The sequence below is a fragment of the Babylonia areolata genome, chromosome 4 (assembly GCF_041734735.1).
Source record: "Babylonia areolata isolate BAREFJ2019XMU chromosome 4, ASM4173473v1, whole genome shotgun sequence".
Taxonomy (NCBI): domain Eukaryota; kingdom Metazoa; phylum Mollusca; class Gastropoda; order Neogastropoda; family Buccinidae; genus Babylonia; species Babylonia areolata.
This window is the reverse complement of record NC_134879.1, coordinates 19,013,322-19,031,978: the sequence shown is the minus strand read 5'-3', so window position 1 is coordinate 19,031,978 and position 18,657 is coordinate 19,013,322. Positions and strand designations below refer to the sequence as shown.

Below are 18,657 nucleotides of genomic sequence, written 5' to 3'. Positions count from 1 at the left end.
ACCAGATGATCTAATACAACATGACTAGATTTGACACAAAAATTATATGAGGTTAACTATTTTCTTTTTTTAAATTAAAAACAATAAAAACATTTTAATGTCTGTTTTTATGTGCTAAAAATCAACCTGCAGGGCTCCCTCTGGGGAAAAGCAAAAATCCTTGAAATTCTAGGGGCGGCCTGTTGGCATGCTCTCCCTGAAAAATTTCAGAATTTACATAAGAAAAATGGTGCAATCTGATGCAAACTGAAGGACATTTATAGCACTTCACTGCCATTATTACACAATTCACACAGAACACCACTGTCATACCACACTTCCACATGACAAAGTGTATAGTAGGCTTTCCCTTCTTCCTCCGGCTTGCAACACCATTTCATGTGCTGTGTGTCCACTTTTTGATCCAGCCATGACCGGGAACACTTGTTTGTACAGCTCTTGATGATTTTAACTTTTGCACTGTCTTGCTGATGCACAATGTCAGAGTATGACATTTTCCCTTGCTTTTGAATTCAACTGGTCAGACAAAATGGTGACCTCCTGCTCTTGCAGAACAGATTTCTCAGTGAGATCGCATGTCAGCGTCGTCTGCTAGCACACATGACCAACAGGTTTTTTTTCCTTCACTCTTTTTTGGGTGCTTTTTTTTTGGGGGGGGGGGCTGGAATTTTTTCCTCTCACTGAATCTCATTTTTACTTTCCACAGAAATTGCAATTTCACAGAAAAGTGTGAACCTGCATGGTTTAAAAAAAAAAAAAAAAAAGATACATAAAAATGTAAATCATCTTCAACAAGATGACAAACTCAACCTTTCATATGGAGTTTCAAACAAGAAATTTTTGTCTTTCCAGAGAATTTTTTTTAACCCATATTCTGAACCAAAAAAAGACAAGATATACATAACCAACATCAATACTTTGAACTGTTCCACAAAAACATCTATGAACTGCTTTACATTATTTAGTAACCATTTTATGATAGTATCTATTCTAATTTGGTGTCCCTTCAAAATCATTAACTCTATATTACTTGTTTTATGTTTTACCAAAATGCTTGCAGAAAATATGCACGAGATAAAAATGCACACAACAGAAGGAAAAAAAAAAAACCTTCTAGGAGAACTACCATCAACAAGGTATCACAAAAATGTCCCAAGGAACCACAGAGTATCAAATATAGAAATTGGATAAAATGCTTTGACAAATGAAGTACAGAATGCCCCATGCCAAATGTGTGACTGCAAAACGGAACACAAAAACCAGAACACATTCTATAAGTACATCTTCATTAGGCTGGAATGGTAGAGCAGTGCAGTGTGCAGGAACAACTGACCACACAAAAAGGTGGTCAAATAAACAAAATGAGAAAAACTGTCATTCGAGATTCACACTGTGCATCACAAAATCAGGATGCAGAAAGTTCATTATAATCATGTCTCAGGTTGTCTGTCGTTTTCCAAAATGTAACACTGCCAGACGGGAAGGGAAAACAAAACATGGATGGATTCATTGGCAGAGGTAAAAAGTTGAGCTCTTTTCACTAGCCCTTCGTGACAGGATGGGGGTAGGGAAAGGGGGACTTGATATTTGTATATATCTTAGTGCTCATTCCAGTTGGAACAGAACATTAACTCCATAGAAATATCAGCCATCAATATCAAGACAATGCTCTCCAATAAAAGGAAAAACAAAAACAACAAAATACTTTTGGTCATTTTGTTTAAATGCATTGGAATGGAATGTCATCATATTGCACATATTTGCTCGAAATAAAAAAAAGGTGGATTTGACAAGCAGCTAGTAAGCTGGTTGAAAAAGTTTAACCAATGTAACTGATCACTTGGTTGAGTTTTCACTGCTATCATTTCTGGTGGCTTAGACAAACATGACAATTTTGAAACATTTTTGTTGTTTCTTCTGAAAAACAGGTCTTGTAGAAAGTGAAGTGGTCTAAATGGCATAGTCCTTGTTGATCCCAATTATATAGTGGCAAGCAAATTTCAGTACATCTTCACACTGCAACTTTTCTTTTCTCCCCAATATACCAAAACTTTGCTAATTTTTTTTTTTTTTTACCTCTCACTAATCTCAGCCATTAATGTATCACAACATGGGTATATCATTCATTTTTAGCACACTTTAATAAACAAGCTGTTGCTGAGAAAATTTTGTTTACTGATTATTTATTACATATTACACTCCACTTTGACAACCCCACCTATACTTTCTGTATTTGAGTAAACTAAAATTAAAAAATACAGGCCACAAAAAACAACAATTTCCCCATTGCTCTTTCTACAATTTGATCATACACAAGGTACAAAAATGCATACAAAATGTGTAAAAGTGTAAAACCCTGTGTTAAGTACAAGTATAGTTAGTTCTCTGTGAAGAAAAAAAAAACAAAAACAAAAAAAAACATGATGAGTGAGGAAACATGTAACTGATGTCAACGATGTGATACCAGTGATTTCATGAATGTCATGGGATTTATATGTACATTGTATAACATGTACAAAAATAATACAGAAACCACCCCAGGACAAGAAAGTTTATTGCACAATGTTAAAAAATGAAAGAGAAGACGGTGATAAAGGTAAATATATTTACTCCTTTCCACAAAAGATTAATAATGACTTAGATACTGTTTTGAGTGTCAAAATAATACTTGTCAAAATGCGTAGTCACAGTATCTACTGTGATTCTTAATCAAGAGTGTACCAAGTCCACTATTATTAATGAATGTCCTGCATTCTGATAAAACTTAAGAAAACAAAGAAACAAAACAGCACTTTAACTTACATTTAAATTTTAAAAAGGTAAAGAAAAAGAAAAAAAAAGGAGTTGTTTGTACACTGTACTCAGTCCTGTCAAACTCTATTTAACTCTACTCTTAACTCTTGGTTATTCTTTGAAGTACTGTTTATCAGTCATGGTAAAGAGAGAATCCTTTCTTTACTTTAAAGAGTTCCTGAAACTGAAAGATTATAAATGTGCAAATTTTCTGAGGAAAAAAAAGAAGAAATTTGTGATGGAGACATTCTACCATAGCCATGTCATAAATGTTTCAATAATCCATCTATACATAAACAGCTGATCTATCATTTCTGACTGGTTTTCTTATGCCAAGCTGTGTGCATGGAAAGCCACAAAAGCTACCACCCTTGCTGACTTGAAAGCAAAAAATGTACAAAAACATCCAAGAAGACTCCACATTTCATCTTCAGTCTACAAAACACATCAGTAATGATATAGACATCTGAACAAAAAGAAAATCCCAAACTAAAAACAAAAGAAAAAAAAATCAACAAAAAAGCATATAAGTTGGGGAAAGCCATAGAAATGCCTATATGTGTTACCAGAACAAAGGTGAAAGAAAAAGATCACCGAACTTCAAAAAACAAAAGAAAAGAGAACAGCAACAACAACAACAAAAAAGAGATAATAATACTGGAAATGAGATAAACCCAGAAATTTATCAAACAGTAAGACTGTTCCATTTTGATTCTGTGCAGATATGCATATATACCTGTAGCAGTAACCTTGTCAATGCAGCTAGTTTCCAAAGTCCATTGTGTCCAGGTAGGTTTGCTGCCGCCATTAATACAAAACATCGACAAATGTTGAATGGTCAATCCTTTCGTTTTTTAAACCATCCCTGCTGTTTTTACATTGAATCATTGACCTGTCTTGTACCTGAACTCGTGAGATTTCCACAAGCCATAGTATGAAACAGAAGCAGGCGAAACAAATTAGAAACAGGTTTGGAAATGAAATGAACATGAAATGGACATGAAGCTGTCCATTCAATGAAAAAAAAACAACCACCAAAAAACACACCCAAATAAACCAATCTTCATATGATCATTGACATATTCTTATGTACAGCAACTTACCAGTTCTTGTTCCCTTTACAACTGAAGGAGAACAAAATGGTAGGGGAGTGGGGGAGAAGAATGAAAAAATCAACAAACTAATATTCATGAAAAAAAAAAAAAAGACAATGAAATCTTGAGCGTTAAAAAATTATGATACAAGGATAGCTCCATCTACAGGATTAACCATAAAAACATACATCCAAAAGTACTGTAGCTTGTATTTGGATTTTCATGGAAATATTTGTGAAATGAACTGGAAATAAACTTTTATACTAATGACAACTACTGCTAACCCAAATGAAATGGGCTGCTGAGAAAGACTTACCATACTTAATTTTTTCTCTGTGTGATCTCCCCTGCATCTTCACAGGCCATCATAATTTGTATCGAAACAGTAGACAGAAAACAGTACATGATCTGGTTATCTACCTTGAAGCAGAACATCTACCCTGACACGGATGAACCGTGCATCAACTCTTTCTCTCCAGAGCTGGATTTCACAAGCGATCTTAGCAGTGGAAAGTTTTCTTTGTATGAAGATTTACATCTACACTAATCTGATAGAATTAGAAAAAAAATTAACACTAAGCAAACTTAACACTTGTGCAACCAGCCCTGGCTTCCTTAAAAAAGACCACACCAGTTCAAATGCCTGGTAAATTCTTACTCCTTATGCCCTTGATGAAATCTATTTTGCTGCATACGGAAGATTGTGTTCACATTTACTGGTACTTTCAAACCACTTGGCCTCTCATAACATGTTCACTGTGTTTGTCATCTCAGCGCTGAGCTCACAGTCCAAATGTGAGTTCAAATCAGACACCCAACATCAAAACTAACAATTTCGCTGCCTATCTGAATGTGTTGTTGCTCTGGTGGTGTCAGTGCACTGCAGGTCCCCTCCCACCCACAAATTTCCTGGAATGGTTAACTTTGTCCACCATTATCAACTGAGATGCACGTCAACAGAAAATCTGAATAAAAGAACTTATCTTGCTTCCCATCCTTCTCTCCCCCCAAAACAAAAGTACTCTTTGCTTTTCATTTCAACTCCCTCTCAGGGAGAAACATAGAAGTGATATGATGTGATCAGAACGTGTGGATTAGCACTGTACAGTGATCAGGTTACAAAAACACACTGGGTACGGTCAAGTCAATTGAACATCTCAACACATCCACACAACAAGCCACACACAGCACAGAGGCAGGCATGAACAGTCATCACTCCACCAGGAGGTGAGCATGTTGATGTGTGGTCTCAGTGGGGCTAGGTGGGAAAACAACTCCCATGGCAAACACCAAAGAAAGAATATTCTCCTGTGTGTTACTTCTTACAGGAAGTCAACAACATCAATATGTGGCCAAGTGAATGAAACTTAATCAGGGATTGACAGGGAGAGAGAGAGAGTGTGGATGTGTGTGTGTGTGTGTGTGTGTGTGTGTGTGTGCATGCGCATGTGTATGTGTTTTCAGTGACCTGGAATAAAAAAAGTTAAAAAAAAAAGATACCATAAAGAAGGCTGTAAGAACACAGTGCAGGCCTACGTTCGAAAGCTGTGTCAACAACAGCCAACACAGCTGTTTTGCTGCTGTGTTGTGATATGACCATGAACAGAACTTTACCCATGTGTTATCTCCTGACAGACCACACCCCTGACCATAAACATCACACTTTGAGTGCCCTGCCATGGTGGTACAACAATCACACACACAATCACTCTCTCCAATCGTTCGAATGACAGAATCTTTCTTTTTTCTTTTTTTTTCTTTGATAGTAGAGAAAATAAAGCAGTTCTCTCCAAAAAACACTACTCCTCCAGAACACTCCTCCCTCTCTACAAATACATGCCGTTGATCAGGTAGTCAGCCTCGTTAGAGTGCAGGGGTCTGCCTTTTCGCAAGCGTCGGCGGACGGTGCGGAGGCGACAGGCGACGAAGACGAGGAGGATGACAGTGAAAGCCAGGCCCAGGGACAGGGCGATGATGGGGCCCTGCATGTTGGCAACCTCCTTGGGCTCCTCTAGCTTCAGCTTGGAGATAAATGAGTTCTGCCTCTCTATCAGGTTCTTCGGGTCACCACTGCTGCTGCTGCTCTTGCCGTCGAAGGCTGGCGGCTGGTCCTTGCTGCTTTCTTTGGCCAGGTCACTGACCCCTTTTGATGCCGGAAAGCCATCGTCAATGTTGTCTGCAGGGGGCTTGGTTTCAGCCAGCTTGTCTTGGGCAGGTGTTGGTTTTGGGTGGCTTTCCTTTGCCTTCTCTGATGGCTTGCTGTGGCTTTTGGTCTGTGTGTTGTGTGTGGAGGATGAAGCATGCTGCGCTGTGGACTTGCCCTTGTTGTCTGATGTGCTGACATGTCTGCTTGGCTCAGAGACTGAAACAAGGCAAAAGGAATGTCTCCTTTGTTCATCACAGTGAAATCAGCTCTTTTGTTTCACACACTTCTAGAAATGAATTCATCGGTTTATTTCATAAACAGTCTATCAGTTGTTGTTTTATGAAACGTTGAGTATTGAAAGGACACATTCTGAAATCTACTAACATGAAACTTCTATGACAAACTCTACATAAATCAATAAATGATTCTAAATACAGATGTACCACTAAACCAACCAACCAACACACTTGTATACACTCTGGGGCAAACCAGACGATATATATGTCTGTATGAGACAGTGACATAAAGCAGCCATTGCATGTGTATGTCATATACTGCCACCTACCACACGGTGAAATGTTGTCACACTACATGCATGAAGCATACCCTTGAGCAATCTACGTTCATTCAGCACAACTGTTTTTAGCAGGTCAGCTGACTGATTCAAAACATTACTTGTGAACAAGGGGACTAGTTTCGCCTCAGTCAACTTGAGCACCTTTGTTGCCCACAACATGTTAAATGGTACAGCTGTTGTCTTTGACTGGCGTTTTTCATTCTGTAAAATGTGAACATCTTTATTTCATGATGTCGACTGACAAATGGTGTGATTTGCCACATGGAACACTTTAATGATACTGATGCATCATGGTTTAACTAGGGTAAAGCATGAGCATACTCATATACACATATATGCACTGAAGCAGAAGGAAGTCATGCAGAATAGCAAATGGATTTTTTTTTTTTTTTTTTTTTGGGGGGGGGGGGGGGGGGGTGCCAATGCTGAATTTACCACATATACACACACACATACATTAATGGCTGATCTAGCATGAAATCATACAGAATTTGTTGTAATTAGTGTCTGATACTTGAATCCTCTCCCCTGGTTAAAAAAAGAAAAAAAGAAGAAAAAAAAGGAAAAGATCATTCAGGTTTATAAAAACAACTACTGGTAAAAGAACTAAACAAAACCATTACATGACTGAAATATGATCATTATATATATATATATATAATGTCCACACACCAGAAATGCACAAGCTTCCCCCTCACCTTGACTGAGTTGTTTGGCAGGAGTCTCAGGTTTTTCAGCCACATGACTATTGGCACCCAGTCTGTCAGTATCTTCCTCTGTCAACACAGCAACACTCACTTCATCACTTCATGCAGCCACATATAGACATGCATGGATGTGTGTGTGCATGTGCGTGGATGGATGTATGTTACACACAATGTGAATACTGCAATGTTTGTGTGCTATGTGCATGCTAGGTTTATTGAGCAGATATACAAACCTGTGTTCACTTTTTATCTAAGTTGATGTGTAAAGCATATACATCAGTTTTCACCATCCATGAAAAAAACAACAAGAACAACAAAAAAGAAAAAAAAAGAAGAAAAAAAAAATGAAACCAACCCTGCAATGTGGACTTGTCATTTTTGTCAGGTACTCCTTGAGGTTTGTAGTGACTGTCTGCACACACATAAAGAGTTGAAACTGATTCTAAATGTACACATGAATTAATGCACATCCATGCATACTGGATATATATAATAAAATATTTAAAGCAAATTAACGCAAATGAATGCAATTAACTCAAAAAAACAAAACAAAACAAAAAAAACAACAACAAAAAAAGCCTACCTAATAAATTTCTTGTTTGAGAAGTATCTTTTCAACTTTAAATCAGCATCTCAGTTCACAGAAGATGAAATACCCTGACATTCAAAGAAAATATTTTCAATGCACAACAGTACCAGTGGAAGTTGAGTGACCATATCTGGCCTAGCTGTGATGTTTTCAATACAAAAACAACCAGCCAAAGAAGCTATCATACATGCACATGGCAATTCTGAAGAACCACCCCAGGGCTTCAAGACATCTCATGAACAACTAAGCTTTAAGTATGAATAAGATTTAATCTAGACTTTCCACAGTTTTTAAGAATTAAACTTGCAACACAACCGACACTGCACAAAAACTCAAAAGCAAAACTGATTACTTTTGATTATTTTTCTTAACATGGCAAGGAACAGGCAATTCCAAGTACCAAGTAAAGAAAAAAAAATTGACTGAACTCTCCTCAACATTTCTAGCCCCCCACACCCCCTCCCACCTCCACCCCCAGTTCAGAAGCGACAGGAAAGAGGCTTCAGGATCCACATAAAAGTTTGGTCTGAAGCACTTAAGCTGTTGACTCAACACTGAACTGAAGAGGGTGTGTAGGGGATAATTCAAGTGGCCAAAGAAGAGAACAAAAACTGTCAACGTCGCAGGTAAACAGACAAAAAACACCACTGCAAACAGTTTCCTTGTTTACTCAACACAAAACCGGATGCATCATGCATTTCAAGGTGCATGGACAGTCATTGTTTTTTGCCAGGATCAAACTGAGATGAAACTAAGTAAATACTACTATTTTCTTTGAAAAATATATACCAGACAGGTTCTCAAAAGAAAAGAAAAAGGCACTAGAAAAGAGCTTTGTATCCAGTCATCATGTACCACCCATGTTTTTGATTTAACTTTGAGGATTTCAGCTTTTTAAAAATCTTTTCACACATCAAATTATCAAGTATAAAATGTTAAGCATAAAAATATCACTCCAGTACATGAAATCACACAACAACAAAATCTAAAATAACAACATGCATGCACACACACATAAGTAATTATTATCATATACAATGCTATAAAAGAATGATAAACAGACTACAGTAGATCAGACACAAAAATGATACAACAAAATACAAAGTACACCAAGCACACCTTTTACACAGCAAAAACATATTCAAAAAACATTAAAACAAACATACACTCAGCTTACTGTTGAAATGTGTAGCTCTTTTACATACGATGGATCTTGAAAGTCAGACATTTATTATATACTTTCCCTCCCTCAACCTGAAAGTGAAAGGGAGAAGGGAAAAACAAACAACAAATAGCACCGAGGAAGTGTGAACATCAGGTGATATTTTTCAAGAAAACATGCACTCCATGACGGTGGTCATACAGAGAAAACTTGGGTTTGAGGTGTGTCGCACAAGATTATGTGTAATGTAAAAAATGATTCATTATGAAAAGTGTTGTCATCATCAACAAAATCTGAAGCCAAAGAGGCGGTGCCTAGCAGAATTGGTTAGGCACTGGACAACAAAATCTGAAGCCAAAGAGGCAGTGCCTAGCAGAACTGGTTAGGCACTGGACTTCTGATCCAGTGTTCACATCTGGGATCAGTTTCAGCACGGTGTTGCGTCCTTTAAGAAAGGTACTTCATTCCGATTTTCCTCACTCCACCTAGGTGTGAATAGGTACCGGACTTCAGTCAGGTAAGATTAAAACTGCAGGAGAGGACTGGGCCCCATCTGCTATGCCAAGCCCTAGACACCGTGGACAGGAATTCGCTGTCTGATGGCCATTTAAAGCTAGGGGCAATTAACCTTTTTAAGTTTTTTTTTCTGTTTTTAACTTTCGAAGTGGAAGAGAACAAAGTTCTATCAGTGACTGTTTTGTTCATGTGAAATACTGTGAAAGCAAACATATATTGTTGCATTATTTGATTAAACACAACTGGTATATAAATATATGTAAGCAAACAAGACCGACAAACTCAAGAATGTCACAATAATAAACAAATATTTATAGTAAATGTGCAAACTACAGAAATACATGGAATAAAGGCTCTGAATGTTGTTACTGTTTATTCATTTTGAAAAGAAAAACAGCAGAAAAGAAACTTGTATGCAGATCAATGTTACCCAAATTATACAATCCAAACATTTTTATACCTGTACACACACACACATCCTCACAATATATGCTCATGCACGTAGCACGCTCTCACTTGACTTTGATCTGGTTTCATTTGGCAGAGACATTCTGATATATGGAACTATTCATATGCAATATGGGCAATGCTTGGTCAGTATATTTCTTTGACAAAATTAATCTATTACTGGTATACCGAACACATTTCTCTGATGACTCAATAACAAGCACATAAAAAACAAAATGTAATACATTTAAAGCTCAATAAAAAGAAATTCTAGGGACAGACACAGCAAAAGGGCTGCACTCAATCAAAAACAATAATCTTCACACAGACACATCGTTAAAACAAGTAGTGAAATGAACAAACACTACTACCGGAAACAGAAGATGTGTGTGATGGAAGACCACTTTCACAACATCAAGAGCAGGTGACCACAACACAGAGGTACTGCTACAGGGTACTCCGACAAGCCACAACCAGCACAGGGAGTTTACCATAACCCAGCTTGCTGCCTGGTCTGTAGGAGGGCAGATCGTGACCAGCAGGGAAGCTGTCTGTTTCAGGGTAGGCGGGGTCAAACTCCCCAAACTCATACTGCGGGGACTGGTAGCCCAAGTCCAGGTAGCCCTGCTGGGGGTACAGTCGCTGCCCCTGCCCCCCTGGGTACAGCTGGTCAGGAAGTCCCCCATAGCCATTCAGTCGGCCGCCAGAATTCTGCGAGTAGGTGTTGGGGTATCTGCCATACTGGCTGTACTGCTGTCCGTACCCTTGTCCCGGCAAATACTGGTTCCCAAAGGTGTCCAAGAAGCGAGAGGAACCTTGTGTGTCTAAATTGTTGAGCTCTGTTGGGTTGAGGAATGACGGTTGTCCGATGACACCGGTCTGTTGCCTGCCCATGCCGGGTTCTCCAATGCGTACATCATAGGCAGTGTGGGGGTGGACTGGCTCTGGCTTGCTGTTGGCCTCAGGCAGCTGGTAAGGAGAGTCAGCACTGCTCTGAGCCTTGCTGTGACCTGCTGCTATGTAGGACTTCTGATCATCAATCAAGTCATGGGGTATTTGGACCGGCTTCCGACCTCCTCTCAGATCACTGGCTGCTGCTGCTGATTTAGCTGATGAGTCTGGATGCACAGGATTCAACACTTTGGAAGGAGCACTTTGAACGTTAGAGTCTAAATGATGCACCTTCTTTGAGGATACATCCTGCTGCTTTGGTGAAGGAAAACTATGGGCAGCTGAATCCACTGGTTGACCGTTGACAGACCCACCCCCTTCCACGAAGATCTGACCTGGTGCTGGGCGTGATGGAGAGGGCCGTGTTGAAGAACTGGGGTCTGACTTGATGGGGGTCTGCTGGGTTTGCTGCCCACCACCCCCACCTTTCACCTTGGATGTTGGTACCTGCTGTGGCCCAACTGGCTGGTAGGGCGGCGGCTGGTTGTGGTTTGGGAAGGACTGATCTGCGGCAGGCTGCTTCATTGGTTGCCCAGCACCAGCAGTAGCTTTGGAGGGTTGTTGAGCGAGCTGATAGGACTGGTGGGACCCTCCAGCTCTCTCTGGTAACTGCTGGGGTTGTGAGTTCAAGTCTGCCTGCTGGGGAAGTGCATTGTGGTGTGTTTGCAGTGACTGCTGTGGATGAAGCTGCTGGCTGTTTGCTGACTGGGGCACAGGCTGGTGCACAGCTTGCTGGGGAGAGACTGGAGACTGTCTCTGTGGCTGCACTGTTTTCTGAGAAGTTTGCACTGTTTTGGCCTCCTGCTGCTGCTGTTGCTGACTGGATGGAGGCTGTTGCTGCTGAGACGCTGACCCTGGCTCCTTGTCAGAGGTCCCTTGTCTTTCCTTCGCTGCATACTGTTCGGATGGAGCAGCATTTTCCAACTTGGCATTGGAACCTGGAAGGTAAGAGGAGGACTGCAGGGATCCCCTCTGGAACTGATCAGAACCAGGAAAAAGGTAAGGCTGCTGCTGCTGCTGCTGCTGCTGCTGCTGTGGTGACTGCTCAGGCTGGGAGTTGTATCCCCCATAGCTGCCATCCACACCATGGCCGTAGGTTTGTGGCTGTGGGAAGGCCTGGTAGGATCCCATGTCAGTGGGGGGACGACCTGGGGCCACCATGCTTTGTTCGCTGTACCCATAGCCTGGCTCCTTATAGCCTTGAGGGTAGGATGGCTGCTGATGTGGTAATGACGGTGGCTGCTGTTGCTGTTGTTGCTGAGCAGTTTCCTTCAGCGCTGGCCTCTGTTGTTGCTGCGGCTGCTGCCAGGGCCTGACTTGAGCCGCTCCTGCTTAGTATGGACATGCTGTTGTTTGAAACATTCACTTCTTTACTGACAGAAAACAACTCACTTCTCTAACAGCCATTGTATGCATTTGTGAATGGAGGTAGGAGGAGGGGGTGGCAGAGGCAATGATGACAAAAGTGATACTGAGAATTCAGAGAAATGAGTGAGAAAGCAAGAGAGACAGAGACAGACTGACAGAGAGACCTCTTGCTGATTGTTCTACTTTTCTATTTTGCCGTTTAAAAAAAAAATGAAAGGAAAAAACCCTTCACCCCTCACAGTCACATGTAATTTTCTTATGGATGGCCTTTGAGATGACATGACAAAGACAGATAAAAATGAGTGCATGGGTATGTCCGTCCATGCAGCATGTGTGTGATTTATCCACACTGTACTTTGGGCTGACAGACTCCAGAGTTATCTGATAAGAGTGACACCACCACAATGAACAATCTGCTGTGAAATGTTGCAATCATTCTGGTAATGTGGTGTGTGCACTTTTTTTGGATTACAGACACACATTTGTTTATTTATTCTACACCTTTTCACTGATTCCAAGGTGCTGACAGTCCCGTAACACATGCATTGTGTGTGTGTGTGTGTGTGTGTGTGTGTGTGTGTGTGTGTGTGTGTGTGTGTACTTGTATGTGCACACTCTTATTGGTGTATGGTATGTCTTACTTGAATGTTTGTAGAAATACACATACTGTATATCTTGTATTATGAACATCACAAGCTCCGTGTCTGGGTAGTGTGGGCCTCAGTCTGTATCATCATTATGGGTGTGTGTGTGTGTGTGTGTGTGTGTGTGTGTGTGTGTGTGTGTGTGTGTGTGCGCGCGCTCGCGCGTGCATGCGTGCGTGCGTGTGTGTGAGTGAGCAATCTTCTTGTGGAATCTTCTATTCAACTGCTGACAGATTTAGGTCAAGCACATGCAGAACAATTCAAGTGCAACAAATCCCTCTTGAATAAATTAAAACCTTTTGTACAAGTATGGCACTGGGTATTCCATCAGATTCTCTAAAATGGAAGACTTGCACAAACGCAGCCATGCTTCTTAGTGGGATAGTTTTAATGATAACTGAAATCACTGATTCATTAATAATGAGGTTATCATAAGCATAATGACAATATCGTATCAACTAGTTTCATTGGTTGACTTTTGTCTTAAACTTGATGCTGATGTACACATCATGCTTTAAATGTAATTGTACATGTTTAAAATGTGATTGCCTGGTTTGTATCCATCATGATAATGAAACTTAACTGTTATATCTACAACACTTCTCTTGAAAATTAACATGTATGAGAATGATACTTAATTTGTTATGGATGCCTACCTGGCACTCTACAATAGAGTATAAATCCTTACACAAGTATGTGAACACACACACACACACATTCACACACACGCACGCGCGCACACACACACACACACAAACACACATGCATGCATGCACATTCTTGCGCACAAAACCTTTCTCTCACCACACCAAAAGTTCAACAGAGACAGCACTACAATTCTATGTCTTGACAGAGATGAAAGGTGAAGAAAGGGAGGAGGAGAGCTACACGGTTACACAGTTAGTGACACCCATGATGGTCTGTGGGCCCCCTCCCGTCCCATCACTGTCCCCAGCAGCAAAAGTGCATTTCCCCGTGGCTGTGATCCTATCTCCCAACCCCTGCCCACTGACCCCACACAACCTGACCCGGTTGTTTTGTAATGTGGAGATACCACTGGTCACTGCATATAGAACTGCTGCTTTGCACACTCCTTCTGGAAGGAATTCAACAATGCGCACACACACACACACTCTCTCTCTCTCTCTAAGACGTACACTCATGCATCCATACACACTCAACACATACTCCTGCATCCACACACACACACACACACATGCACCAACATGTTCACATACACAAAACCTTTCTCTCACTGCACCAGAAGTTCACTGATGCGGCACAACAAAGACGGTGATTCTTCACGGAGAAGAATGGTGAAGAGAGGGAGGAGGGAAGGATAAACACAGTTTGTGACCCCCATGATGGTGTGTGTGTGTTGGAAGGGGGGGTTGCAGGGGGGAGGGGGGGGAGCACCTGGCCCCGACTGCTATTTGTGGCTGCTCCTAACCCCTGCCCACTGATCTCACACAATCTTGCTTGGCAGTTTGTAATGTGGAAAGAGGCACCATTCTCATTCATCACTGCTACTTTACACACTTATTCTGGGCGCAAACAGAAACATACACACACACATGCACACTTGAACACACGCTCACACACACACACACACTCACTGAACCAAATGTTCATGGAAGAAACAGCAAAAACGAGAAACCATTACACTTCCATTTCTTCACAGTGAGTGAAGCAGGGAGAAATGGGGCAGAATGGGTAAGGCGATCATCTGCTAATACAGTGTCCATGAGGGTGTGGGTTCAATTCCCAAGCTCACCCTTTCTCCCAAGTCTGACTGAAAAATCAAACTGAGCGCCTGGTCATTCGGATGAGACGAAAAACCCAAGGTCGAGTGTGCAGCATGCACTTGGCACACTGGAAAAAACCCATGGCAACAAGTGTTGTCCTCTGGCAAATTCTTCAGAGGAAATCAACTTTGATTGGTATACAAATATTCATGCATGCACTCAAGGCCTGACTCGTGCGTTGTGTTATGCTGCTGTCAGGCAAGGCAAGGCAAGGAGTTTATTTCGTGTACCCCCTGGGGACACTGAAACATTACATATTTTCATCTTTTATGCAGATGTGGTATAGCATATATATAGATTAGTCCAAATACAGTGAATCCTTGAGAAACTGAAACTGAAAACACAAGTTAGGGGTAGGGCAAAAGGAGATACACAGTTCAATTAGTGACCCCCAGTTTAGACTCCCCCCTCCCTTCCCACTCCCTACAAAACTCCCTATAGACCTTGGCTAGCATTTCCCTGTTGCTGTGATACTGTGTCCCAGCCCCTGCCCCCCTGATCCCACACAGCGTCACCTGGCCGCATTCCACCTGGTCTTGGCGCTCTCACTATGTGGCCCACTACACTAGTAAAAATACCTACCCTCTTGCCATTCATACAACACAGCAGCACCACTGATGGGGGAAAGGGGTGTGATGAGGAGAGAAGGTGTGTTTATTAGTTTCATTTGAAAAGCGCACAAAAATGCAGCAATTTGTCTCATCCTTATATTCACATAATATTGATGTTGTGTCTCTGTGTGTGTGTGTGTGTGTGTGTGTGTGTGAGTACGCATGTACACATGTGAGGGCAAGGATATGTGAATGTGCACAAGAGTGGGTGAATGTATGTGATTGCGAGGTATTAATTACTAGTATTGTATTTGTGTGCATGCATATTGCCTTTCTGTGCATATGTACGTAAATGCATGTGCAAGTTTGTGTTTTTATGACTGTGTGTGTGAGAGAGAGAGAGAAAGAGAGAGAGAGAGAGAGTGTGTGTGTGTGTGTGTGTGTTGGTGCCCCAGCATATGTGTGCATGGGTATGCATGGGTGTGAGTGTGCATGTTTCGACTTGCAGGCGTGGACATAATAAATCAATACTGATCAGCTAGTTCAGGAATACTTTACATCTGTGGAGATGAAAATTAATAAATAACCACCCAAATCTTTGTCAACCAATGTAACAATGCAGTACAATATCACTTTAATGTTTATCAACCCTTCACAGGGGAAACTTTTGTGTCTGCTTTGTTCATGGTAGAAATAGTCAGTAACAGCATGTGTTCAGTAATTTTTCTTCAAAACCAAAAATTAGCAATAAGAAAGAGACAAATAAAGTAAAAAAGAAAACCATGAAAAGAAATGTGTACTAACATTGTGCCATCATAAGCCAGCACATCACCAATGTGTGATACACAACAAGAGAGGCAGAGTTGTGGTTGGTCTCAAGCTGTTAAACGACCTGGCTACTGTCTGAATAGAGCCTTTGTCAGGTTGGTGGGTTGGGAAGCCAGACTGAACATAGAGCGAAGGGGTTCCAGGACAAAACGTTCTGACACCTAATCCCACCACCATAACCTGTGTCACCAGGTGGGCCATACACAGCACAATGACTCCAATGCAAGTCACTATCTTGCTCCAAACATTTCAAGGAAAGAGGCTGTATTTCCTTGCACATAGCGCATGCTTTCATACAGCGTATCAGAATGGGTATGCATGCATTCATGCGTGCATGCGTGTGAGCGAGTGGGTGTGTGTAGCTTAGAGCATGCGCGCACGTGTATGCGAATGTGTTTGTGTGTGCGCGCGCACATGTGTGCCAGTCTGTGTGTGCACAGACACGTGTTTGCACACATGAAATGCAAAGGAAAATGCATGCATAATATGTTTCACCATTATTCTTCAATACAGCTGCTTAGAGATTGGTAACTTTAGTAATACTCTCCCCAAGAAAGGATGTCTATGGCTTTTGTGCTTTCAACTGTCTGCAGCTTTCTGCTTTATTTTATCATAAATTATGACCGTTGGCTGGCCCACCCAGTTGTGAGTGGATCCTGAAGTTTGCCAACATAGACTGTTAAGCTGGTCCTGAAATGTGTAAATGATTTCATATTTTGCTCCACACATTCAGTGGCATGTGCTTACCAGAGACATCACATTCCATTTATATTTATATAAAACACACACATAAAGTGATGTGAACTTGCACACTTACACACACACACACACACACACATTGACACACTGATACCAGTATGAATGGCCAATAACACCAAAGATACATACAACCCATATGACCGGCCAACAACCCCACGAGCTAGCAGCCCCACTGCAGTTTTGCCAAGCTTTTCTTTCAGTCATAAACAATAGGACCAGCCAGGCTCTAAAGACAGAACGTGGGCCCTAAATCTTTTCAAATCTCTGTGGCTGTCAGCTATCCAGAGCAGTATCCAGAGCAGTATGACGACTCAACAAGCTGTACAAGTGGCTGGTCATCCAGGTCTGATCAATGGCCTCATGCCAAAAAACTGAAGGCATTCAAAAACTGACAACAGTGAAAAAAAGAAAAACGAAACAGAGATAAAGAAAAGAGAAAATATTATAAAAAAAAAAGAAAAAGAAAAAAAAGATCCTGACAAAACAAGGTGGTAGAAAAGAGAAGAAAGAGCGAAGAGTGAGAGGGGGAGAGAGAGAGAGGGAGTGAGTGAGAAAGAAAGAAACAAAGAGTATACTACCTGAAAGATGTATACAGACCTATTATTTGTTTCAGTGTGATTTTGAATGTTACAACAAATATGATGTAAATCATTCCTTTTTTTCTGAGAAAGAAAATGAAAATGAAATCTGAGGTATGGAAAGAATTAGGACCAAAGTATTAAACTATTGAAGCTGCAAATAATATATTAAATATGGGCTTCTTTACTTCACCTGGCCTATCACCATCCTCCAAAACTAGGTTTATTTATCTATGTTAATCTTCAGCAAGGCATTTACAGCTTTATGTAGAGTCAAGTACCTGTAATCAAACCAGGTAAGTTTACCGTCTCTTTGTCTGACATCTTAAACCTGGGCAACTTTCCAAACCCACAATATTTCTGTCCCCATACTTTTCTCAAAGGTAACCTTTACAGCTTTAGTCACACACACAGTACACTGCACTTAACATTAATCTCATCTGAATGACAATCTCTCCCCTGTCACTCTCTCTCTCTCACACACACACACACACACACACACACACACACACACATCTTCCTACCATGAAATTAAAAAAAAAAACGAACCTCCAGAGAATGGGCCATAAAAGGAAGCTAATTCAGTCCCACTTTGCACACAAAAGCTGCCTGGATTAATTCACTCCACAAAGGGGGAGAATGTCACCCAACCCAAACAATTATTCTGAATGTCAATGCATCCTGGTTGATTATTCATGGAACAACCAGAGCCCAAGCCTTTGCAGACATTAAACAAACTTTTATCCATTGTAGTTGATGAAGATCTCAGCATCTTTACTGAGAGCTTGACTGGACAAGATGTGTCCAAAGATGGCTGGGCAATCCTATTTGGGCACAGAATGTCCTGACACATGCTGGACAGATATGTGGGCACATACAGACTGCTCTGGACTTGTGGGTTTCCCCTACACTGTGCCTATGTGGTTATCCTTGCCTCTGAGGTCTGCTGACTTTTGCAGGTGAGGATGCGCTATTTTGAATGGCCCAGTGCAAGGGTTTCCCAAGTGGCAGCGTCAATGTCAAGAGATGTCAGGGAGGCCTTCAGAGTATCCTTAAGGCTCTTTTTCTGATGTCCAAAGGTACACTTACCCTCACCATAGAGGAACTGCTTGGGGATACGCTCATCTGACATCCTGACAACA

At 41.1% G+C, this 18,657-nt stretch overlaps 1 protein-coding gene across 2 annotated transcripts in view; it reads right to left on the bottom strand.

Moving 5' to 3' along the window:
* Nucleotides 1-1,344: 1,344 nt before the first annotated feature.
* Nucleotides 1,345-18,657, bottom strand: part of LOC143280916 (uncharacterized) — a 34,979-nt gene continuing 17,666 nt past the window's right edge. For both annotated transcript variants that reach the window (XM_076585695.1, XM_076585696.1), the window contains 4 exons: nucleotides 10,523-12,310; nucleotides 7,673-7,729; nucleotides 7,309-7,386; nucleotides 1,345-6,249 (listed from right to left, as the gene is read on the bottom strand). In XM_076585695.1, the coding sequence (XP_076441810.1) occupies nucleotides 5,714-6,249; nucleotides 7,309-7,386; nucleotides 7,673-7,729; nucleotides 10,523-12,310 (2,459 nt within the window). In that variant the 3' untranslated portion in view covers nucleotides 1,345-5,713. The remainder of the gene's footprint in view (nucleotides 6,250-7,308; nucleotides 7,387-7,672; nucleotides 7,730-10,522; nucleotides 12,311-18,657) is intronic.